Source organism: Diceros bicornis, chromosome 18 (genome assembly GCF_020826845.1).
Source record: "Diceros bicornis minor isolate mBicDic1 chromosome 18, mDicBic1.mat.cur, whole genome shotgun sequence".
Lineage (NCBI taxonomy): Eukaryota > Metazoa > Chordata > Mammalia > Perissodactyla > Rhinocerotidae > Diceros > Diceros bicornis.
This window is the reverse complement of record NC_080757.1, coordinates 8,700,922-8,726,821: the sequence shown is the minus strand read 5'-3', so window position 1 is coordinate 8,726,821 and position 25,900 is coordinate 8,700,922. Positions and strand designations below refer to the sequence as shown.

The window sequence follows — 25,900 nt, the reverse complement described above, 5'->3', positions numbered from 1 at the left end:
ACCCTGACAGCATGTGGGAGGGACTCACAAGGGTGGGAGTGCCAGGAGGTGGGCATCTTGGGGGCCGTGTTGGAAGCTCGCTACCCCCAGAAGAGCAAGCCAGGCACATATCTGAGGAAGAGAAAGTAAAAAGGCTCTGAGGTAGGAACATGTCAGCCATCTCCAAGGGGCTCAGGGAGGATGGTGTGGCTGAAGAGGATGTAGGCAGGGAAGTAGATGAAGAAGAGGTCAGAGGTAACAGAGACCAAATTGGATCATCTTGGGCAGTGATTCTCAAAGTGGGGTACCTGGACCAGCAGCATCAGCATCACCTGGGAACTTGCTAGAAATGCAAATTCTTGGGCCCCACCCATTTTTGAATCAGAAACCCCAGGGGTGAGCCCAGATATCTGGGTTTTAACACAGCCTCTAGGTGATTTTCATACATGCCCAGGTTTGAGATTCACTGCTCTAGGGTCTTAAGGATCATTGTTAAGGACTCTGGCTTTTATTCTGAATGTAGGGACAGCCATTGCAGGGCTCTGAGCAGAGAAGTGATATGATCCAATGGCTGCCTCTGAGCAGGGACCTGCCTCGGAGCAGGCTTCCTGGACTGAGCCACCACAGGCCCTCAGCACGTCTGGCACCCTAGATGTGTCATCTGTGAATGCTGCCTCTCCCCATCCAGCCTGTCAGTCCTCCAGAGGCCAGACAAGCTTGGGCTCTTCCCGAACCCCCTCCAAAAGGAGCAGCAGGAGCTGGGGAATGTGGCCTGAGTGGGGCAGGGGCCGTCTAGGTGTCTCCACAACTCTGCAGGCAGCACTGGCAGCACCACCTCCATCACCAAGAGCTGAGACGTGAGCCGTCTAGGATGTCCCACTCAGGCAGGGTTGGAGAAGGGGGTGCCCAGGCGATGACCTCCTGCCCCCAGCTCGGGAACCAGACTCCCTCATGCTGGTTTCAGACCCTGTGGGCATAAAGATGATTCCCGAGTGGTCTAGTGACACCCAGGAGGAACAGCTCGACTGAAGAGATTCTTGCTTGGAAAGCTTCAAGCCGATCCACCTCCCATGGGGGCTTCCACAACTACCCCCTGACCCTGTTCACACACGGCTGGGACCCCCTTGGCAGGGACAGAGCAGGTGGATTCTCGGCAAATAGACACAAAGGCTCTTCGCAAACACCCGCCCTAGGGCCCTGCCAGCAAAGATCTGCGTTCTGCAGGATCATCTAGGTCTGAGCCCCAGCGGGAGGGCTGTGAGTCTGGGCCACCCTTAGTTTCAGGCAGTCTGGAAAGACATCCCTGCGGCCACTGGGCCCCAGAGTCTATTTCCTGAGCTTCAGCAAACAGACCTTGAGCCCTGGAGACCTGAGGTCTGCAGTGAGAAATGCACGGCAAGAATCAAGCGTGGGGCAGGGGGAGAAGGGGTGGCGAGAGGTGGTAGCTAACGCCGCCCCCCCGCCCCCCTAGTTCCCAGTGTATAGGAGCCGCAGGCAGTGCACACAGCCCCGACGGCCCCAGGGCGCTCCCCTGGGCCATGAGACTCCTCATGCTCTCAGGGAGAGGAGGGTTCAGGGACACCGGGACTCCATCAGCACAAGAAAGAAAAGAAATGGAACTGAGACCTGGTCCTGGTGTTTAAAACACCCCTCAGATATTCTGAGGCAGCCTAGGTGTGTTACTAAGAGCTCAGGTGCTGGCGTCAGACAGATGTTCGAATCCCAGGTCCACCCCGTATAACTGAAGGGCCCTGGTACTCAGCCTCAGTTTCCTCACTGTAAAGTGGGGATAACACTACAGTGAGTTTGCAGTGCCGGATGAGCAGTCTGTGAGGCATATACAGCTTCCAGCAGTCTCTGACATAGAGTAAGCCCTCAAAACACGTTAAACAACAATAATATTAATAAAATATTAATAAAACAAAACCGTCTCCATTCCTTCTCTCTGCTTCCCAACTTCCACCCCACCAGCCACCTGCCTGCCTCATTCTTCTTTTTCCTGTCTTCACAGAGCACACCTCCCAAAGGGAGAGGGAGGAAGGCCTCTCTCTATGCTATTGTGGGGGAAGAGGGTGCTAGAATGCCATCTTTAGCATTTCTGAGCTGTAGGGGGCCCCTTGGTTAACGAGAAACATCACTAGGAGTGCTCCACAACTTCCCACTTCACAGCAGCTCACGGGATCCTTAACGCAACCTGTGATCCAGGTGGGCAAGAGGCCCTTACACCCATTTCACAGATGACACAGAGGCTGGTGATACCGATGGGATGACACAGTGGTCCCTTCAGTGCCTGGCCCTTTGACATTGGCCTGAACCAAGCTCTGGACCGGCTCCGGCCTGCAGAGAGGGCCTGGAAGAGCTGGGCCAGGAGCTGGAGGAACAATAGCTGGGAGGGCGTGGCCTGCCTAAAACTCTCTGAGCCTGTCCTTCAATCCCTTTAGGATCCTTCATGTACCCGCCTCCTTATAGAGCACAGACTCAGCAAACACACCGGGAATCCCCGCGCTTGGGTTGAGGGGTAACGAGGGTGGACTGCACTGCGGGAAAAAGTGTGTCTTGTCATTGAGCCAACAGCTGTTGGCAGCCAAAGGCCAGCTCACAGATATTGTGTCCCCTGTCTAATGGTTGAGAAAACTGTAGGTAGGTATTGAGAAGGAAGCCTTATCAAAACCAAAGCCTGGACACTCAGCATCCGGAACCTAAGCACTGGAATTTCGGCAAAGCTGCATTCTTGTTTCCCAAACTTGGTGACTCATCAGGATCGTTGGGGCCGCTGTTAAAAGTACAGATTCCCGGACCTCGCACCTGAAGGTTCTGGTTTAGTAGGTCTCTGGTGGAACCCAGAAGTGGGCATTTTAACAAGGAGTCTCAGTGATTAACCAGATGTGGGAAAAACTGGTAGAGTCCACAGTAAGACATCACGGGAACCAGCCACAGACAGGGAGCTGCCTGGGTGAGACAAACCCAGGGGATCAGGATCAGGCAAGACACGAAGCAAGATGCATGGTAGCAATGTGGGGTAATCTAAGGAACCCCCAAAATGTCCATCATCTCCATCCCAACCTTCCAAAACGATCAGGTTCACATCTGTCCCCAGAGATCCAAGGCTTTGACATGAGGCTTGGTTATCTATGTTAGTTCCCAGGAGAGACTTATCATCCCAAACCCTTTAGCATAACTGAGTCCCTAGAGCTTTCCTAGAACAGGAGAGGATGCAGAGGAGAGAGGAGAAGGCACCGTAGTGAAGGCAGCTGAGAGGGAAAGGCACCACGGAGAAGGTTCCAGTGAGTGGACTCAGGCAGCAGAGGCACTCCAGCAGGGCCTGGTCTTCTTCACAAAGCCTCATCTTACGCCCCAGAGGGCAGAGTCCTGAGTCAAGACAAGAAAGAAGGTTTTATGCAATCCTGTCCCCAGGTGCTTGGCGTGGACAGAGCTGAGAGATCAGGGCCAGCAGGATAATGTCACCTTGGCTGGGACCTGGGGAGAGTCCAGGTGACCTCATAGTCCTGTGTGCTCCCTGTCAACATCATTCAGACTTTGAGCACTACCTATGAACAGGTGCCAGGCCTGTGGAGGGGCTCCAGAGCTCACAGCTTCATCCCTGCCCTCAGGGAGTTGACAGACCGGCTGGGGAACAGGGATGACCTCTTCCTTCCTCAGCTGTAAAACCTGCTTTCAAATCCATTCCTCCCACCAGATGTACTCTGAGGGCAGGGACTGTGTCAAACAAAGGTAGCCCTGTCTCCCTTCACAGAGTACAGCAGGTACTCAGGAAGTGCTGGAGGGATGAATGAAGACCCAGCTCAGAGCAGCCGTCAGAACTAAGTTCAGTTACAAGGCCAATGGCCGATTTTAAAAATGAGGGTGTGTGAGTGTGCGTGAGCGTGTGTGTGTGTGTGTCTGTGTCTGTGTGTGGATAAAAACACAGATACACAGACGGCCAGAAAAACGAAGAAGGACCAGGGAGAGCAGACAGAGCACTTATTCCCTTCACAACGTGTGAAGTACAATCAGGCAAGCAGCCCAATCTAAAAAGCACAAAGAACATACACAGGTGATTCACAGAAACAATTTAAAAGAGGAAAAGATGCTCATTCTCTCTCAAAACTGGAGAAATACAAACTAAGACGACAACAAGACTATTTTTCCGCCCACTGGATCTTTCCTTTTTCAAGACTGATACTGAGTTAGCAGGGATCTGGATAAACAGGTTGGGAAAGTCTCTCTTCATAAGGCAGGGTGCCGACAGCTATCAAGATCCCAAATGCACATACCCTCTGACCTAACAACAGTTCTAGGTGTGCAATGACTTAAGTATAAAGATACGTTTGGGAGCATCTTTTATTAGAGGAAAAAAAACATCCTGAGACATGTCAATGGCCACCCCTAGGGGACGGATGACGCTGTGTTGACAGGACGGCATTCTGTGCAGCTGTTCCAGGGAATGCGGTGGACCTGGGAGTGCGGATGTGCAAGGCATCTCCAAAACACACAAGTGACAAGTGTGCAAGAGGGTCTCACATGCATTTATAAAAGGGCATAAAATGCATATGCACAGAAAACTGCTGAAGGAATACACAAGAAACATTTGATGTTGAGTAATTCTTAAAAATGAAACCAAAGTAAGAAGATTATATTTTTACAGTATACCCCATTTGAATGTTTTACCAAGTACCTGAGAATGTCCCATGAAAGAGAGACAAACTGTGCAGGGTTAGTGAAAGAATAAAAAGAAAGACTGATAGAAACAGATCCAGCAGACTAGTTTAGTATCATGGTGAAGAGGTGCTTTTCAGGGCAATGGTGAAGGCTGAATCAGTCAATAAATGCTGTTAGAACGGCAGGCCAACGATTTCAAAAATATTAAGGTAGATCCATTTCTCACACGTTTTCTGAAATTAAATTCCATCTGGATTAAAAATTTTAAGGGGAAAAAAAACAGTCCATGCGCGTGCTAGAAGAAAATATCAGCCTCTTTTGCTGGGAAAGGGTTTTTTTAAGTGTGACCTCAAAAGGAAGAAATCATAAAAGGTAAAGATTGGCTAAACTTGCTACAAAACTAGAGTTTAGGAAAGTCACAATCAGAATTATAAAACATCATTAAAAAATTGGAACTATTTGCTACACATGATCAAGACTCTTCTCTAAGAACCGTTCATCCCCAGAGTGCTTCCTGTGCAGACTCACACACCAGGGGCGTGTCTACTTGGCCACTGCTGTTTGGAGCAAGGAGCATTATATAGAACAGGACTTGGGTGGGTATCTTCCACCATCAGCGGCCATTTTCTGCTAAACGGCTGCTCAAGACAAAAGGCAAGTCTGCAGAGAAAAATACATATGGAGCAAACCCAGAGAAAGAAGAGGAAGTAACACATCACAAGGTCACAGAGACAGGACAAACAATCCAGCACCTGATTTTCCAGCCCTTCAGCTGGAGCTTCTATGAGATGCCCCATATCCTTCTAATCTACGTCCATTTTTCGTAAGCTAGTTTGGGTGGGCTTCTATTCCTGTCCAAGACAGTCCCTGCCCACGGACATTCACCACACTGCATTGTCCTGTAAATGGCCAATACTTCAGGGCATTAGATCCATATCTGGAATATTTTTCTGTGACCATGGTGAACTGTGGCTTCTTAACATGCCCCAAGTAAGACTTCCATAATCTCTCCATGGAAAAATGACACCACTCAACTATTCAGAAACTTCTCTTCCCACGAGGTGGTATTTTCCACTCATACATCACCTTTTTGCTTTGTTTTCTGAGAAACTTGGCATTTATGAACTTCAATCGCTCTGCATTGCTAATCCATATTTAGAAAACTTTCCAGTAAAAGGTGTGACTTTACGTTTATAAATAATGCTTGAAATCACTGAGAGTGTTGCTGTTCACAAGCCGGAGGAAACTGTCAGGAAGAGCTAAGGTTATTTTGGGAACTAGCAATAAGCAATAATCTCTCTGAGGTGCAGCCACAAATGCAATTCCAAGCCTGCTGGATCCCCGAGGAAGACCACCCAGCCCCTGAATCACCAAGGACCCCCATAGCTCCTTCAGGTGCACAGGAGAAACCCTTATCATGAACCAACACTGCAAAACATATACAGAAACTCTGGGCAAAATAAGCTCTTCTCAAACATCAAGAAAGGGCATTCAGGATAGAGAAGAACACACAAAATTGGGAAGAAATAGGCAGCATTTTAGAGTTGAATGAAATAAGATTCCTTGGGAAATTGCATGAGCAGCTTAAAAAAAACCTCTCTGCAAAGAAGCCTGAAAATCTCATGCATTTATAGAAATGCTAGAATGCCGGGAACAGGGGCAGCCTTCAAGGTGGGCTTAAAGTGCTTCTCCAACTATAGAGCACATCAGAATCCTCTGGAGAGCTGGTTAAAACACAGACTGCAGGGCCCCACTCCCAGAGTTTCTGATTGAGGTCTAGGGTGGGACCTGAGAAACTGCATTTCTAACAAGTGCCCAGGTGATGCTGATGTTGCTGGTCCAGGAACCCCACTTTGAGAACCACAGGTCTAGAGGAAGACCAGGAAGGGCCGAGTTCTCGGCAAGAGCGCACCCTGTCCCAGGTGTTGGAGGTAGGGCCATTAAAAACTTATTTTAAAAAAAGGTACAACAATAGGTACATGAAAAGATGTTCAACATCACTAATCATCAGGGAAATGCAAATCAAAACCACTAAGATATCACCTCACGCCCGTTAGAATGGCTATAATCACCAAGACAAAAAACAACAAATGTCGGAGAGGATGTGGAGAAACAGGAACCCTCATACACAGCTGGTGGGAATGCAAACTGCAGCCTCTATAGAAAACAGTATGGAGAGTCCTTAAAAAATTAAAAATAGAAATATCCTATGATCCAGCTATCCCACTAGTGGGAATCTATCCAACGAACCTGAAATCAACCATCCAAAGAGGCTTATGCACCCCTATGTTCATTGCAGCATTATTCACTATAGCCAAGAAGTGGAAGCAACCCAGGTGTCCCTCGACTGATGATTGGATCAAGAAGATGTGGTATATATATACAATGGAATACTACTCAGCCATAAAAAAAGACAAAATCGTCTCATTTGCAACAACATGGATGGACCTGGAGGGTATTATGTTAAGTGAAGTAAGCCAGAAAGAGAAAGACAAACACTAATGATCTCACTCGTATGTGGAATATAAACCAACACATGGACAGAGAAAACTGTAGTGTGGTTACCAGGGGCAATGGGGGTAGGGGGTGGGTACTAGGGGTGAAGGGAGACATGTAGATGGTGATGGACAAACAAAAATGTACAACCAAAAATTTCACAATGGTATAAACTATTAAAACATCAATTACAAAAAAAAAGGTACAACAATCAAAACAACCCACAAATTACTCCTGACTTGAAAGCACCCACCGTCCACACCATTTCCTCCAGATAGGTGGTGCTGGGGAAAACCGCAGCAAATAGTCAAGTTGGCCTGAGACATCCAGAAAAAGAAAAGTGAACCCGACAGGGCAGATGCCCTGAGAGCAAAGAATAAATCCACCAGGAGCACAAACATTCAGGTTGCTGTAGAATCCCCTTGAGGGTCTCATCTCCAAATGTAAAGTCTGCTAGCTAGGAGGGTTTGGCATTGGCACACCTGGTAATAAGAATTCACTCTTCGTGCACAAGAGTTGAGTCAGCTGGGCGGGGCTGTGGTGTCCAAAAGCGCTGTGTGCTCCCCAGCGCTTTCTGTTCTGCTTCCCCTGGCTTTGCTCCTGCTCTGTCCTCTCAGTACCCTTTTCTGTAGTGTCCCCTCCATCAACACACATCATTTTTATATACCAGCAGCAGAAAGCAAATGAAGTCTTTTTTCTGTAGCCGGGAGGAGGAGGGAGAGGAGGGTGAGAAAGGAGAAGAAAAAGAAGAGGAGGAGGAGGAGGAGGGTCTCCTTGACTCCCAGCCCAGCACACTCCTCCTTCTGTGGCCGAGAGCACGTGGATGCTCCCATCATATAAAAAAGACGAGGGCCCTTTCAGGCTCCGGTGTGCACAGCTCAGCCCTGGAACAAACCCCAAAACACAAGACCACTTCCTCAGAGGAACAGAGAATGAGACGTTATGCTGGGGAAGAGAAAGCAAGAGAGAGCATTAGAGCTCAGCTCCAGTCCTCTCCTCCACTTCAGAGAAATTATTTTTATCCTACTTATAAAAGTAATACAAGTCCGGGAAGAAAACACTGAGATACACAGAAAAGTCAAAAGAGAAAAGCCTCCCTAATCCCATCACTCGGAAAGAACCACTGTGAACACGTTCCTCCCACCCTGCACCTGAATGCAAAGACGCATCACAGGAGTGGGGGCACCCCAGCCAGCAGGAATCAGGGACAGAGAGGGGGCAGCAGGGAGCTGGGCCTGCAGGGGAAATATGGAGCTTGAAAGGGCTTTCAAAACCGCCCAAACCCTCTCTTTTAGCGATGGGGGAATTGAGACGTCAGGATGCCGGACCAGCTGGGAGGAACTGACTGAAGCAGGAGAGAGCAGAGCTGGAGGTGTGAGCTCCACCCAGCCCTTTCTGGTCTATTCCAGAGCAGTCAAGAGAAGGATCAAAAGTGCCTGGAAATAGGGGATGGCCCAGTGGCATAGCGATTAAGTTCGCGGGCTCCGCTTGGGCGGCCCGCGGTTCGCAGGTTCAGATCCTGGGCACGGTCTGACACACCGCTTGTCAAGCCATGCTGTGGTGGTGTCCTGTATAAAGTAGAGGAAGATGGGCATGGATGTCAGCCCAGAGCCAATCTTCCTCACCAAAAAGAAAAAAAAAGGGGAGCTAGAAGTCAATTGCTGTATGTGTCTCTTTTCTGCAGGGTGTATCAAAGCTTTTCCGCATGCATTTCTCTTGGAAATATCAGAATTGTGAGACCCAGGCAGCTATTTTAGGCCAGAGCCCTTCCCCACATTCACGAACAGGCTGCCAGTACAAAAGGAAAGCAGGCTACCCTTCCCGCTGCTAATGCTACTCTTAGGCCAGGTGTCGGAGACGTAGGTGACAGACTGCACCTCTCCACGGCACCATCGAGGACACACACCACTTGTTTGGCTTAGCAGTGCCCAAAGAGACCACTAATGGTATGTTATGCTGGGGCGTGGGAAACGTATTGGTTTCTTGGGGCTGCCCTAACAAAATACCACAAATGAGGTGGCTTAAACAACAGAAACATATTGTGTCACAGTTGTGGAGGCCAAAAGTCTGCGATCAAGGTGTTGGCGGGGTCGGTTCCTCCTGAAGGATATGAGGGAGAATCTGTTCCAGGCCTCTCTCCTAGCTTCTGGTAGCCTCAGTCATTCCTTGGCTCACAGATGGTGTCTCCCTGTGTCTTCACATTGTCTTCCCTCTGTATGTGTCTGTCTCTGTGTCCAAAATTCCCCTTTTTGTAAAGCCCCCACATACTGGCTCGGGGTAGACCATGCTCCAGTACGACCTCATGTTAACTTGATCATCTACAGAGACCCTATATCCAAGGCTACAGTCACAAGTACCGGGGGGTTAGGACTTCAACATCTTTTTGGTGGGACACACGGTTCAACTCACATCAGGAAGCAAAAGGCTGGCGCTGGCTGGGGACAGTGGGAGGCCAGGATAGAGATGAAGCTAACACATGGAATTGATCCGGGAGCAAGAAAGTGTGGACAAACAAGCGACAGAGGAGTCGGGGGTTCAACAGCAGAGGGTCTGGGTCTGTGGCAGGGCCCAGAGGGGCAGCAAGGAGACCGACCACCAGGGACCAGGGGACGGCTAAGCCCAACTCTAGTGCAGGTCCCAGATGGCTTCCAGGCAGAGAACATGAATACAGTCAGACTGGTTGTGAAAATAATGAAAATTTTATGTACCAGTTGCAAATTGCTTCTGCTCCAACCTCCCCACCCCAAGTGCCCCCAGTCCCCAGGACCCCCCGACACCAGGTCCCCACAATGACCACTAAAGGGTTAACGCCTGGGGTGAGGGGTGGGGTCAGGACCCCACTCCGGCATATTGTTCCCCACAGTCCCCCGCTGTGTCAGACCACTCAATTAACCTCCTCTACTCTCACTCATTGCAGGAGCTACTTCTTTTCAGGCTGAGGCTATCTTTGGCCGTGCAGATGGGCATTAATCACAGCTGGCAAGAGGGAAGGCGCTTCATTCAACAGGAATGCCCAGGGGGCCTGCTAGGTGCAATGCCCAGCTTACGATCTGTCCAAGGATGACAAGACCCTTCAGTACAGGGTCTCAGTGCCCCTCTGCAGAGCCCCGCACACTGTTCCCAGGGAGTGGCATGCAGTAAACACACGCGTCTTGCATGACTAACTTCTCACCCCGTTCTCCTCCTCCCACGCCTCTTGGATGAGCACTGCCTACTTTGGAATCCAACTCGGACTGAAATAACAAAAAAGCTGTTAGCCCACTCCAAGATCTTCCTCCAATAATCAAGATGTGATCGACGGGAAATCACGCCAGCTTTACATACGGAGGTGCATTCCCAACAGCGGTGGGTGAAGAGGATGCTGGTGTTGCGACTCCTGGTTTCACAGGATTTTAAGAGCTGGAAGGGACCTTTAGAGATCTATTCAGGCAGGAAAGAAAACTGACTCCAACCCACAAAGCAAGTCTCGTTTAGCAATCTCATCTCCACTTGAGGAAGCATTCAGTCTTTGCAAACACATAGCCATTTGCATTGTGTTCGCCCACACCACCCCTGCAAGAAGCCATCCTGGTGGATAATTAGAAATGGGCACAGAGAAGGCATTTAGCAAACACATGTTTCTTGATAATCAATTCACATGGTCCTTGCCCACTTACTTATTCAAATATAACCTGCAGATAACTTCCATTTTTGCTAGGAGTTCCCTTGACTCCATGGGATCTAACCCTTTAAACTGCTACACTGGTTCTGTCCAGACTGCCCTTCCCTGTGGACCCCAACTTCCCGCCCAACTTCCTGCTGCAGCCACATTCTCCACTGCCCCCCAACACACACACAAAGGCCTTACAGAAGCCCCAGGAGGCAACGCTTCCTGCACTCAGGTGTTGGGCGCACATAAAAGCTCCAGGAACAATGCATAGTGTGGGATGAGTTTGAAGATCCGTGTTGAAGCTGATGCTTCAAAACTGTTGACCAGTAAGTCATTGCTCCCTAGATCCTTTATCCTCTTGTCCTCTTTCATAATCTCTGATTTACAAGTGCATTTATGAAATATCTTCCCGACTTTGTGTGTAATGCCACTGCTACCCTGTGATACATTGTGCAAACCATGAGGCTCTTCCTGAACACAGGTCAAACCTCCCACAGGAACTAGATGTGTAAAACGCATGCATGAAGCCGACTGAGTAAGAGAAAAATCGAGAGGCGTGGCAAGCTCAGCTCTACCCAGTCGTGTTCAGGCAGGAAGGTGGGTCCGCTGTGGCCACACCTCATGATTTTCAACAAAAGACAAGTATCCACATGTTTATGAAAAACCTCCCCTTGGGGCCAGCCCGGTGGCGTAGTGGTTAAGTTCGTGTGCTCCACTTCCGCGGCCCAGGGTTCGCCGGATCGGATCCTGGGTGCAGACCTACGCACCACCTATCAAGCTATGTTGAGGTGGCGTCCCACACAGAACAACTAGAAGGATGTACAACTATTTACTGGGGCTTTGGGGAGAAAAAAGGAAAAAAAAGGAGGAAGATTGGCAACAGATGTTAGCTCAGGGCCAACCTTCCTCAAAAAAAAAACACCCAATTTTTCAACGTTGGCAATTCACTGACATTTTTGAACACTGTGTATATAGAATAAAATGCTTCTGTGGACAGCCTCTGGCCTAAAGACAATCCAGCATGTGACATCTACTATGCTTGCACCTTTTCAGGACAGCTTACCAGGATCTAGAGGTCCAGACCCCACCTTGACTGTCACGTCTCCCGCCGCCACACACAGAGGTACTATGATGCCATTGCTCTAGAAATGTAGTCATTGTCATAGACCAACACGGTTTTTTTTAAAGAGTTCAAACCAAGCAAACGTCATCCCTTATGGGTACACAACTCACAGTCATCTTGTACTTTTCTTGGCCTTTAATTAATTAACATTGGTCAATCGAATGACTGGTAGAGATCCTGCCATTTAATACAGAAGGATTTGCCACTGGATACAATCAGATCCCACTGGGCTCCGCAGTGTGACGGATGGTGAGGGGACAGTGACTGTATGCCGGCACACACTTCCTAACCAAAGCAGAGGTAAAAATCTCCGGAGAAGAGAAATACGAAGGAAGAAACTTGACAACTCCGCCACATCTCCAAGGCCTGAAGTGTTTCACTAGACTCTAAATTCCTTGAAGGCAAGGATGGTGTTCATTTTGTCCAGTTGTCAGAGTACTACGAAGAATGGGAAGATGAGTATAAGCCCCAAATTCTTTGACTTAGCCTTAGCTAGAAGCAAAGTGGAAATCAGAGACCATAGTTTTTTTGAAACAGCAAAAACGCTGAGATCAAAAAAATTTTTTTGAGTTATTGACTCATAAGCTTTGAAATTACGAGACCTGCCACTACATCCTGTTATGCGGATAAGAATAAAGGCTAGAAATATACACAAGTCAGCTACTCTGACAACACTTAAGAATATAAACATTAGCCAGGTGAAGGGCCTTTCTTGGCAGGTTTATACTCATTCTCTATCTTGTCACCATCAAATTGAGTTATTTGTTTTCAAGTAGCTCCTCCATAAGGTTCTACTTTAAGAGATTCTACAGTAGTTTATGGTTATATAACCTTTAACCTTGGAACTATAATGCATGAGTACTTGTTTGAAGAACATTGCATTTTTTCACTGTATTTCTGTAAGAGAAAATTGGATTCAAATTTACTCTTCAACTTTATAATATTTGATCCATGGACTATGCCTTCATCAATCTTATTGTCTCCCTGCCAGTAAAAAATAGGTGATGACAATTAGAAAACACTTAAAAATATAAAGCAGAAATTTTTACTCTTTCCAAACAGCAGAGTCTGATTCTGTAGGTCTGTGGTGTGACCCGTGTATTGGTATTGTTTAATCAACTCCCTAGGTGCTTCTGACGCCCACCAAAGTTTAGGAATCAGGCAGAAGGAATTCCCAACTGAGGCATCTACGCAGTTGTTTCTGAAGGACACCAGAAAAGTCACTAACTTGCCCATGGTCACCAACATGCCTGTTTCTAATAACAATTTTATTGCGATATAATTCATATACCATAAAATTCCCTCTCTAAAAGCATACAATATAGTGGTTTTTAGTATATTCACAGACTAGTGCAACCATCACCACTATCTGATTACAGAACATTTTCATCACCTCAGAAAGAAACCCCAGGGCCAGCCATGGTGGCCTAGTGGTAAAGTTCGGTGTGCTCCGGTTCGGTTACTGGCACGGACCTACACCACTTGTCTGTCAGTGGCCATGCTGTGGTGGCGGCTCACGTACAAAAAGAGAAACATTGGCAACAGATGTTAGCTCAGGGTGAATCTTCCCCAGCAAAACAAGAAACCATGTACCCATTAGCAGTCACTCCCATTCACCCCTCCACTCAGTCCCTGGGAACTACTAATCTCCTTTCTGTGCCTATGGATTTGCCTATTCCAGGCACTTCATATAAAGGAGGAATCATACAATATGTGGCTTTTTGTGTCTGGCTTCTTTCACTTACATGATGTTTTCAAGGCTTATCCATGGTGTAATGTGTAACCATTAGTACTTCATTCCTTTTTATGACTGAATAATATCCCACTGTAGCGATACACCCCATTTTATTTATCCTTTCATCAGCTGATGGACATTTGGGTTGTTTCTGGCCATTATGAATAATGCCGCTATGAACATTCATGTACAGGTTTCTGTGTAGATGTATGTTTTCAGTTCTCTTGGGTATATCTCTAGAAGTGGAATTGTTGGGTCATATTACATGGGCTCCTTTTGGTTTCACTTCCATATGTGAATCATTTGCTGCTCATCAGTGACTCCACCTAACAGCCGGTGAGGAAAGTTCTTCCACTATTTACCAATAAGCAGTCTTTTTCAAAGTAACTCAAATTCCTAAAATACAGCAAACAATAAAATCCTTTTTGTCTCCTTTGTCTTTCGACTTTTATGGTAAGTCTTCAACTTACTGGCAGTGTGAATGACTCACTAACCCAACTGGCATCTGCCAAAATTCCAAGAGATACTGGTCTTAAAAAGTGGTGAGAAACAAGGGATGTGTTGTGCACGTAAGTATTACCTTAACATTACAAATTAAAATGGATTCTCTGTAAGAAAAAACAAAACCCACACAGAAATAGATTAGTAGAAAGCTTTAAGGTCTAACAGCCTTCCACTAAGAGTCCACTAAAGAAAAATAGTAAAGCCAAAATAAGAAACTTGCATGAACACACGTACACACACACATACATGGGCTAATTCAATCAACCGAACGTGCCAAACGAACGCATCTTTTTAGTCTCCCATTTGTTCAACACAGATGGACAGAAGAAAATAAAGCGATGTTTTTGGATGTAGAAGTTTCTCAGGACAATTTTTACTAACAGGGAATTATCAGGGCTGTTCTATATGGGGAGTTAGAAAAGTATCCAATTATTTGTAACAAAGAAAAGCTCAAAGAATGTTTTTAAAAGTGTTCTGGAAAACTTACCCAGAAACTCACGTTAGCTCCTGGTGTAATAAAGTTAAGTGGAAATCTACTCATTTAAAGAAAAACTAAAACAAGAAATCAAGAAAACTACCGACTATTTGGTAAATGAAACCAAAAGCTCAAATCCTGGTTTAATCCTCCAAGCTTCACTTACAAACATAATAAAACACTTATACATATGGATTCTTTGTCAAAAGAGCTTAAAAACAATTCCCATCTCTCCTGGGTTTCAACTGAAGCTCTAACAAGACAGTTACATTTCCCTTAAAAATAAACGTTATGTCACAGGGCTGGTCTGGTGGCGTAGTGGTTAGGTTTTCGTGCTCCACTTTGGCAGCCTGGGGTTCACAGGTTCGAATCCCAGGCGTGGACAGATGCACCTCTCATCAAGCCAGGCTGTGGCGGCGTCCCACATACAAAATGGAGGAAGATGGGCACAGATGTTAGCTCAGGGCCAATCTTCCTCACCAAAAAAATTAAAAATAAATGTTATGTCAGATAATTTTTTCTATTAATCCATGAACTCAGGTGTCCTTACTACAAATTAAATTACCACCCCCCAATGCCCATCCTCCTGAAAACTGAGGCAAAAAAACAAAGATTAGAAGACTGGGGACCCAGGCATAGGCTGGCATATGAATGGCCAGGTAACTCTGAGCAAGCCACTTTACCACATAGGGAACTCCGTTTCCTCATGTGTTAAACGAATGGGTTCTAGTTGTCCGATCAGAGATCATCAAACTTTTTCTTTCAAGAACCAGAGAGTAAATATTTTTGGCTTTGTGAGCCACATGGTCTCTACTCAACTCTGCCATGAGAGTGCAAAAGCAGCCTTAGACTACAGGCAAATAAAAGAGCACGGGTGTGTTCCAATAAAACCTGTTTACAAAAACAGGCTACAAGCTGAATTTGGCCTGTGGGCTGTACTTTGCCAACTCCTGTGTTAGATGATTTGGAAGGTTCCCCCTAGGATGAGTGAAGTCACTGGCCACTGAAACCCTATGAACAATCACGTCACCAAGGTCCAACACTGGAGAGAGATGTGCACCACAGCACTCAGTTCTATAGTGTCTCTGCATCAGGACACAGACGCTGGGCTCTTCCTCATGTTCCCATCAACAGCCTCCCTCTATTTGGGTTGATTCCTCACCCACGCTCCACTGACCATCCACCTTGGATGAAGCATCACTACGTGGGATGGAATCAGGCTTTCTTAGAGGATGCTGAGGATCAGATGATACAACCCAAACTGTGGGGAAATAGCTCTCTAAGGGGAGAGGCCTGAGCAGTGGGAAACAGGAGAGGAGAGGGAGGTGAGCAGACAAAACACCTCTGCTCTCCCATGGACTACTCAAAGGTATGGCTCCTCTTTGCAACCCTTCCAGAGAAGTGAACACACCTGCTTAGCGACCTGCTGGGCCTCTTTGCAGTTCTCTGTCAACACCAGCCAGCATCATGTGGCACCTTCCTTTGCCTCCCTTCCCCCTCTCACTCACTCTCACTGTTCTGGGCTTATACCTCCTAAATAAGTGGTTAACACTTAATCCTTGCCTCAGGATCTGCTTTCTAAAGAAACAAGGCTAAGGCATTCCTCTCAAATGATCCTCTTTCTTTAGAAATGAAAAACATAGATACAATAAATGAAAGTACTAAAGTGTACAAAGATTAATACATAAGAGGTAAAATACTGACATATATTAAACAAAACTAATCTTGGCCTTCATTATTGGCTTGAAATACCCCTTCAATGTCCAAATGGTAAAATAAATCCTAAACAATATCTTAAAAAGTCAGCATATCTTCAAAAAGAGGACCTGAATACCTATGGCCATACACTGCTAAGTGATAAATGTGCCTATCTGTCCTTCCAATTATAAATGGAACAAACAACATTGTGTGATATCTCTTGAAATGCAATTCTCTGCTGTACAAATAAGAGGTTCCCCCTTACAGTAGCTCAGGTCCCTGGATGGGATCAGCTATTGCTAATAGCTCACTATCCAGGAACTAAAGACAGCCCCAATTTTTGGCAATAGAGTCAACTTTTGGTGGGAATGGAGCACTTTCTGAGACCATGTAGCACAAGCAATTTCCTAACACCAGAACCCCTGGGGTTCCTGCAGCTGAGCTCAGGGCCACCTTGCATGAGGAAATGCTGTGGAGACACATTAACCGTGGGACCTAAGGGGAGATGGGGACTTCCTCAAGTCTCATAAAGCATGCTTTAATGGCCTTGTGCCGTTCATATGAGAGCACCAGCATTACTGCATTAACTGACCCACTGGAACTTCCCGTTAGCCATCTGGCCCAACACCATTTATTAAATAATCTGTACTTCCCCCAATGATTTAAAATATTACCCTACCATAAATCTTTTTTTTTTTTTTTTTTGAGGAAGACTAGCCCTGAGCTAACATCTGATGCCAATCCTCCTCTTTTCGCTGAGGAAGACTGGCCCTGGGCTAACATCCATGCCCATCTTCCTCTACTTTATATGGGACGCCACCACAGCATAGCTTGACAAGCAGTGCGTTGGTCTGCGCCCGGGATCTGAACCTGCGAACCCCGGACTGCCAAAGCGGAACGCGCGCACTTAACCATTACGCCACTGGGCTGGCCCCTACCATAAATCTGATCTATTTCTTGGTCTGTCTCTGACTGCCCTTTCTTGACAATCTTTTCTTCCTTGGCTTTCATGGCTTTACCTTCTCCTGGATTCCTCAAATCTCTGACAATTCTTTCAAAGCCTTTGCCCCTCCCTTAAACTCTGTTCTGCAGGGCTCTCTCCTATCACTTCATTTCTCTGCTGATGAAATGCAAATTCTGGGCCATGGGCCACCTGGGGTTGTGCAGGTCAGTCACTGCACAATGGCGCCAGGCCAAGGGGGCAAGCAGGGGCGAAATCCATTCTGCTCTCTGCTTACCAAGCTGTACACCCACATGGCTCCCCAGATTCCCATCTCTAGCCCAGATGTCCCCGGAGTCACAGACCCACCCATCCAAACACATGCCGGCCATCTTGCCCTGAATGTCCCCCAAGGAACCATACGCTTGACACGGATTCATCTTCTTTCTTCTAAACCCATTCCTCCTTGGTGTCCCCTATTCTCACAGCATGGCTCCAGCACACCAGGCAGAAATCTTGGAGGAATCCGAGCATTCTTCCTTCCCTGACCTGCCACACCCTGTCTGACAGACCCTACCTCCTCCTCTGCAGCCACAGCTGTCAACATGGTGTTGACCTCATTACTTCTCTTCTCATTTGGTCTGCCGGGCTCTATGCTCACCGTCCTTAAATCCTTCACTCCGCTGCACAAGCAATCTTGTCACAATCTTCTGATCATGTCATGCCACTGCTTTGAATCCTTCCAGAGCTTCCCACTCCCCACAGGGCAAAGTGCCAACTCCTGAAAATGCCTCCTGGGCTCTTTTATGTGGGGGTCAGACTCCCAATCCCTCTCTCACCTCTTGGTTCCTTACAGTGCCAAACACACCAGCTGTTCCCTTGCTGCTTTGCCTTTGTTCATGCTGGGACTCAGCGTGGAATCCCCCAATCAAGGGCCCATCCTCGCAGTCTTGTTTGATACCCAGATAAAGTTGACAACTCCCTTCCTTGAGCCCCCAGGTTTCCATGCTAACATCTACAATGCTAATCGGTTTCTAGGTTTCTCTGTCTCCAGTAGAACTGCCGTCTTGGAAGGAAGAGACAGCCTCTCCTTTGACTTTGTGCTCATTTTGGCCAGCACTGTGACAATCCTCATCCACAAAACCCTAAATGGATTTGAAAATAAGCAGATTAGGCTGCGCAAGGTAATACAAATGTAAATTGGTCTTTAAACCAGTTATATTTGTATGTGGTGTAAAAACGGGGGACAGAACACCTATTGTGCCCAAACCCTTTGCGAAAGAGGCAATTGGGGATCAAGGGAGACTAGAAGTATCTGGAAGAAAGGCAGCCAGATGAGAAGAGGAGAGGACTGGCCTGTGGCAGCTGAGAGCAGGGGCTCTGCTTCCTGGGCAGCAGTGCAGGCTCCGGCCGGAGTCATAGGCTCCCGGGAGAGACCCGAGAGTCGGGCAGAAAGGCAGACGCAGCTGGCCTACCAGGAGGAGAGACAAACCCAAATGCCTCCAGGAGTCAGGGGTCAGATAAAAGTCAGTGCGAGAACAGCGAGCGGCTAGTCTAATAGGTACTTTCCTGCAGAAAGGCAGTCAGATTCAAAAATCTGAACAGCAGCTCAGCAGCCAAACAAAACTGGTCTAAGAAAGGATTCAGGAGGAGAATCAGAAAGACAGCCAGGCTTCCCATTCCCTCAGACTAAGGAACAAAATCCTTCCTTATGATGCTCCGGGTCTGCACGATCCCTCCAAACACGACAACTATGCTGTCAGGAAGGCATTTCCCATCGGTAACCCCTTCCTCAATCTTCCCATTTCAGTGGAAGGATACCTCCTCCTCCGGGGAGCCTCCCCTGAACTCCCAGAGTCTCTCTGGGACATGCTCTCAAAACACCCCGGATGACTCCTTCACGGCCATGCTCATGACTGTAATGGAATATGTATTCATTTAAAATCTGCTTCCACTATAAGAAGGTAAGTGGTTTGAGGGCAGAGATGGTTTCTTTTTTCTTATTATATCCCCAGCATCCAACAGTCAGCCTGGGACATATCTGAGGCCCCAAAAGTGTTTGTCGAATGAATGAGTCAATCAAACGGATGAAGAATGAATAAAACCGGCACGTGTCTAGAATGCAAGACCAAGGAGCTGGGATTACCCTGAGTGTAACAGAGAAGGAGGGGAAGTGAAAGTCGGGCCAGTCCCTCTAGAGATGAGAGAGAGCCCAGAGCAAGGGGTGGCAGCCAGAATGGGTGCTAGCCCACCCCAGCCCACCCCAACATCATGCGGCCTGTCGACTCCTGAACTAAGATCAATGTTTACATTTTTTTTTTTTTTTGTGAAGAAGATTAACCCTGAGCTAACATCTGTTGCCAATCCTACTCTTTTTGCTGAGGAAGACTGGCCCTGGGCTAACATCCATGCCCATCTTCCTCTACTTTATATGGGACGCTGCCACGGCACGGCTTGATAAGCAGTACATAGGTCCACACCCAGGATCCAAACCTGCGAGCCCCAGGCTGCTGAAGCGGAGAGCGTGAGCTTAACCCCTACCCCACCGGGCCGGTCCCTGAATTTTACATTTTTTAAATGGTTGGAAAAGAATTAAAAGAAGGAGAATATTTCATGACACGGAAAAGTTATTTGAAATTTACATGTCAGTGTCCATGAATAAAGTTTTATTGCAACATAGCCACACCCATTGGTTTACATATCATCTACGGCTGCTTTCACGCTCCACTGGTAGAGTTGAGCAGCTGTGACAGGGACCATATGAGCCTCAAAGCCTAAAATATTTACTACTCGGCCATTTACAGAAAAAGCGTGCCAACCACTGGCCAAGAGTCTCTTGGGATCACTATATCCCAGGACTCACAAGAAAGTCCCGACCCAGGAGCATATGCTAAAGTCTGGGCCTCAGAAAAAAGCTGCCAGACACTGTTACTGTAAAATGGGATTTAAATACCCCCTTAATGAAGAGGGGGCTAGTTAAATTAATGGTGGCATACACTCGCTATGGACTATTACACAGCTACATTAAAAAATGAGTTAGACTGAAATGTACAGCATAGAAAGATGCCCACAATACACTGTCAAGGCAATTTATAGAACAAGGATACTATTTTCCAATTTATTAAAAAGAATAACCATACACACGTTTAGAAAGTGAGAGAATATGAACATCTGGAAGGATATACATGATAAATAGCTCTAAGGAATGGGACCAAGGATTTTTACTTTCTATTTTCATTTATTTCTTTATTTATTTATTTATTTTTGGTGAGGAAGATTGGCCCTGAGCTAACATCTGTTGCCAATCTTCCTCTTTTTTTTGCTGAGGAAGACTGACTCTGAGCTAATATCTGTGCCCATCTTCCTCCACTTTGTATGTGGGATGCCACCACAGCACGGCTCGATGAGCGGTGTGTTGGTCCACACCTGGGATCCGAACCTGACAACCCTGAGCCGCTGAAGCGGAGCATGCGAACTCAACCACTATGCCACTGGGCCAGCCCTACTTTTTATTTTAAACTCTTGTACTCCCTGAATTTTTTTTTTTAACCAAGAATATACTTTTCTCTAATTTTAAAAAAAGAATAAACAAAAATGCTGATTTTAGAAAGCTACTTTTACCCTCATGTGCCTTTGCAAAAGACTGTCTAGTTCAGGACATGAATGGATCCGAATTCTTGCTGATCTCAGGATCGTATGGTCCGATTTCTGCATTTTACAGATGGGGAGCTGCACATAAACACACTCCCCTCTGAAACTTCAAAGTCTGATAACAGTGCAAAGCTGCTCATGTGTTTGTTTTGAGGAAGCTTAAGATTAGAACAGTCAGAAATAGTCCTACTTCCCTTTTCCTAGAAACCCCGGTTACCTCTTCAACTGGAACACCCCCCTCGAGCCCGCAGAAGGCCAGGTTGCCAGGGGATATGAACAAACTCAGAGTGGCAGCTGTTAGCTGCTTTCTCTGTTGCTCCCTCTAAACACAGCTGGCTCTCCTGTCACCAGGACTCCTCCGAGTGCAGGCTCATAATCATCAGCCATCTTAATGGTCCTGCTGGGTGGGAAGAGGCGGCCATGAGTCAGGTGGGCACAGACGAGGGAAGTGAAAAGCCAACGCTGAGCCAACAGATGGATTTGGGTAGAATCTCACATTCCGCCTTGACACACACACCTATGATTGCTATCAAATCTGACTTTCCATGTTTCCATTCTCTCCATTCTCTCATGGCAATTTCCTTGGGGAGTCATGGAGGTTTTGCTCCGCCCTGCCCTGCCCAAGACCACGGCCTGCAGTACCGCACTGCTCACCTTATTCTAGAACCTGCCACTCCTCCTCTGCAAACTTTCTCCTGCCTTCCCGCAGGTCACCCTACAACCTACACCCTGGATCCCAGAGTCATTGTAAAGGCCCAGGAAGCCCATAATAATTGAGGGCATGGAGGTGCAATCCTAATTCAACTCAGAAATGCACATGGAACCTGTGTCATCTGTTAGAATAAATAATCCATAAGCAGCCCCAGCATTTCCCAAAGAACAATCCAAAAAACGCCAGCCAGTGAGATCTTTCAGGGAAGAGAAAGAGATGTGGTGGTGAAATTAGGAAAACCTCACACTGGCAACGCCTGTCTGGGAGCTTCTGTAACATGAGCACATTCAAAATTCCAAGAAATCATGCAGGAGCTAAACCTGTTCAACTCGATTTAAACCAGCTGTTGACCAGAGAACCTTCTGAGATCTCGATTTGGAAAACACCGTTCTACACCATGAGGCTGGGTTCAACAACGATGCGAAGGGTGGTGGTGAGGTTCCAGGGATGCCCCCAACCTTGAAGGGCAGCCTTCCCAAACCAGGCTCGGACTCCCACCTCCCAGACCCACCCAGTGGGGAAAGCAGCCTCTGAGGTTGATTTCTGAAGAAAAAGTCTAAATATCAGGAGGTGGAGGAGGGAGGTGAAAACTGCCCCTCCAGAGAGACAGAAACCGGTGGGGGGTGGGGAGGCTGGTGCAGGACGCTCCCCAGAGCGGGACTCACCATTGGTGGCCGTGTTGACATAGTAACGCCGGCCCTGAGGAGACAAGTAGCTTTGCCAGCCAGGTGGAAGAACGACAGTCTGGCTTTCCTCTCCCGGCGGAGGGGGGACCATTCCAGGCTTCTGTTGAGGAGGAAAGAAAAGGTCACACACATTTCGCATTTTTGCAATTGCTTTTCAACCAGGAAGTCAGAGGCAGAAGAAGTCACTGTGGAATAGCTTGACATTAGGGAGGGTGTGGCCCAGGGGCCTCCCTGGGGGAGGTCACGGGCCACACGTGTGTGATTCCGGGGGTTGCCTGAGTGTGAGGTGTGAGGAGAACTTGCTTTTTCAGAGCCACCGCAGAAGGGACAGCTTCCCCTAGAGCACAGAGGGGAAGCCAGCCAGTTAACAGAGCTGGACTTTCTCCTCGTCAGCTCCTAGAAAACCACTCACAGGGGTGCTGCACTTATGGGGGGGGCCTGTCACTCCACGAGCTCCCGCTGTGGCATCTCAAGCCTGAAATCCCCAGGACCACCGAGCACAGCCCAGGGCCTGCTGTGAGAACCCACCAGAAGTAATTAATGCAAATCTCAGCAGAGCAAGACATAAAACCTTCCATAATAACGCTGAGAACTGATGAAGAGCTAGGTGGGGTTTTTCTCATCAAGTGTCCAAATCACTCTGACAAAGAGGCCCGGGACTCTGAGGCAAAACAGACTTCCTTTTCATTATATGTGCTTATGTGTGGTTTAGTTCTTTTAACCACACACAGAAGTACTTTTCTTAAAATTACAAATCACAGAAAAATATATATAACATAGAGAAACCAGGTGTAGACACAGATGCTAAGACAGGTGATTTCCAGTGATGGGATTATGGGCAATTTTTATTCTCTTCCTTTTACTTATCTCTTCCATCTAAATTTTCTTCAATAAACACAGAAATAAAAGTTCTTAGCTAAAGAACACTTAAAAATAAGGAAAGAAGGTCCAAATCAGCCCACACAGTTGCTGTGCCTTGTGAAGCAAGTAGTTTGACTTAAATCAGGATTCTAGCCACAGGAGGAGAGGGGCCGTGAATTTCTCAGCAAAGCTGAACCCAACTCAGAAATATTAAAACTAATCAGCTCCTAAATATTCTCAGCTTCCCCCAGCCATGCCTGCAGAGGCGGTTTTTGGTCACTGATGGCCACTGTTTAGGAAGACAAGATAACAGATTGAAAGCGAGCCGTATAGATACACGGCTCCAGGCAGCTCTCAGCTTTCTGAAGGCTGCAAAACCATGTGCTCCCGCTTCCTGTGGTGTACTGCATGCCCTGAGTGGGGGTGGGATCTATCCTAGCTGCTCCCGGGACTCTGAGTAAACACAGCCTCCCCGTGGCCCTCCGTGTAACCGCAGTGTATGTTTCAATATGAATTTTCACAATTTAATTAAAAGCTTTCCCTTATGCCCTGAACACTCTGTCTCCCACACCTGTTAACCGGCAGCAACTCGCTGGTTCAGTATGGAAGGATGGCTTCTAACCTGCCAGGGGCTGGTGACATGGACAGCAGCTGGCAGCCTTCTCACCAGCAGAGCACGTCCATTGAGCCCAAGCACACCTGAGCAGTTTACCTGGGCCTCCAGACACTGCTCAGGCCTCTTCCAGATTGGAAAGTGGTCAAAATACATGCAAGACAAATAGCCTTATGATGAGTACAGAGTGTGTGTGTGTGTAAAATATCCCACATACAGGAGACAGACATTTTGGTTGAGTGGGGTTGGGAGTAAAGTAGGAGTAGGGAGGTCAGGAGGTTTGGCCAAAGAGAGTAATATTCTAGAACCAGAAGGGTGAGATGCCAGGCTGTTTCTGCTGGAGTCAGAGATCTTAGAGCATCAAAGATGGGAAGGCCATAAAAGTGCTTCTCTGAATAACCTGGGAGGAAATGGGAAATTGCTAAAGAGTCTTAAGCAAGAGTCAGAGATTGACATGGCCAGAAATAGGTTGCTGAGGAGAGAGGGACCCAGAAGCACAGTGGAAACAGCCCTCCAGCCTCGGGATCAATTCTGACTCGGCCACTTAGGAGCCACGTGACCCAGGGAAATGACTCAACCAGCTGCATCTATTTCCACATCTATAAAACGGAAGATGATAGTACAAGCCCAGTTGTGGAAGATGCCGTAGAGATTAACAGTAACAAACTCAGCACCTAGGACAGTGCCTGTCGCCAAGAATGCTCAATAAATGGGGGTTCCCAGCAGAAGGGGGGTCATTTAAATGCCAAGCGACATCAGGCTTCACACAGCCTCTGCCCACTGCAATGTGAAGTTCAGGGGCCCATACTCCGGCCCTCACCCCAACTTCGCCATCACCGTGTCTGAAATGTCACCATTAACAGTCACTTCTCCAAGGTTTCTGTTCCCAAGACTGCCCAACTTAACAGGCAAACACAGACCGCTGGGGAGCTAACGCGTTAGGATACTGACTAATACGTTCTGGTGAGAAGGACGGCGGCGAGGAGACCTCTCCTGAGCTGGGCTGGTTGAGTGAGTGACAGAACCTTCTGACTCTCCGTGCCCGACCTGTGAAGCAGCAACAATGATGCCTGTCCTATCTCCTGAGTTGCATGTTGTTTTTCTCTTTAGAATGACTCCAGTTAATTTATCTAACTCTGTGGGGTCAGAATAAGCCTTGGTTTACATTTGAGGACACTGATGACCAACGAGGCACCATAACTACTCTGAAGTCTCCCCCATCTAGGAAAAGCAGGACCCACTGTGCGTGAACTTTATGGAAGGTGCCTGGGGGGAGGCCAGGTAGAGTCGAGAAGTGCTGAAAGAGGGGAGGAAGAGGGCACCCGGGACAACTTGGCCTACTTCCTAACTTGGCCCACGTGGCAAAGGCGGTCTCTACATCCCCCTCCAGCACAGCCACGGGTCCCGCTCTGCCTGCCATCTGACTGTGCTCTGCCTCCATCCCCCAGGCAGCCAAGGTCTCCTTGTTTTTCCCCTCCCAGAAGAAAGCTCCTGCTGTTGGCCGGCCTGAAACAAGTCAGGAGTCAAAAGACATGGAGACAACTGGGTACACCCCCAAAAGAATTAAAAACAGCGCTCAAACACTTATACACCCTTGTTCACAGCAACATTATCTACAGTAGCCAAAAGGCAGAAACAACCCAAGTGTCCATCAACTGATGAACAAAAGGTGGTATATCCAAAGGAATATTCAGACATCAAAAGGAATGAAGTACTGATGCGTGCTACAACATGGATGAACCTTAAAACATGTAAGTGAAATAAGCTAGACACAAAAAAGGCCACACATTGTATGATTCCGTTCATATGAAATGTCCAGAACAGGAAATCCATAGAAACAGAAAGATTAGTGGTTGTCAGAGGCTGGTGGGTGGAGGGAGGAGATGGGTACAGGGTTTCCTTTTTGGGGTGATGAAAATGTTCTGGAACTAGATAGTGATGATGGTTGCACAATACTGTGGATGTATAAATGTCACTGATAGATTTTATGTTAGGTGTATTTTACCACAATAAAAAAATTTTTTTTGAGATGTAGAGAAGCCAAAAGTTGGCCTCCCCACCTGCCGGCTCTCAGTTAAGAAGCCCAAACCACCAACATTACCTCATCTTTCATGGCCGT

General features: G+C 47.3%; 1 protein-coding gene across 3 annotated transcripts in view; it reads right to left on the bottom strand.

Annotated features, from left to right (window-relative positions):
* The window catches only part of GAS7 (growth arrest specific 7), a 220,054-nt gene that overhangs the window by 62,932 nt on the left and 131,222 nt on the right, over positions 1–25,900 (bottom strand). The window contains exon 2 of one of the 3 annotated variants that reach the window (XM_058559716.1): positions 22,287–22,407. The exons of 1 other annotated variant lie outside the window; for it this stretch is intronic. In XM_058559716.1, coding sequence (XP_058415699.1) covers positions 22,287–22,407 — 121 coding nt within the window. Of the gene's footprint in view, positions 1–22,286; positions 22,408–25,900 lie in introns of those variants that run through there. One more of the 3 variants, XM_058559718.1, reaches the window with a different exon arrangement.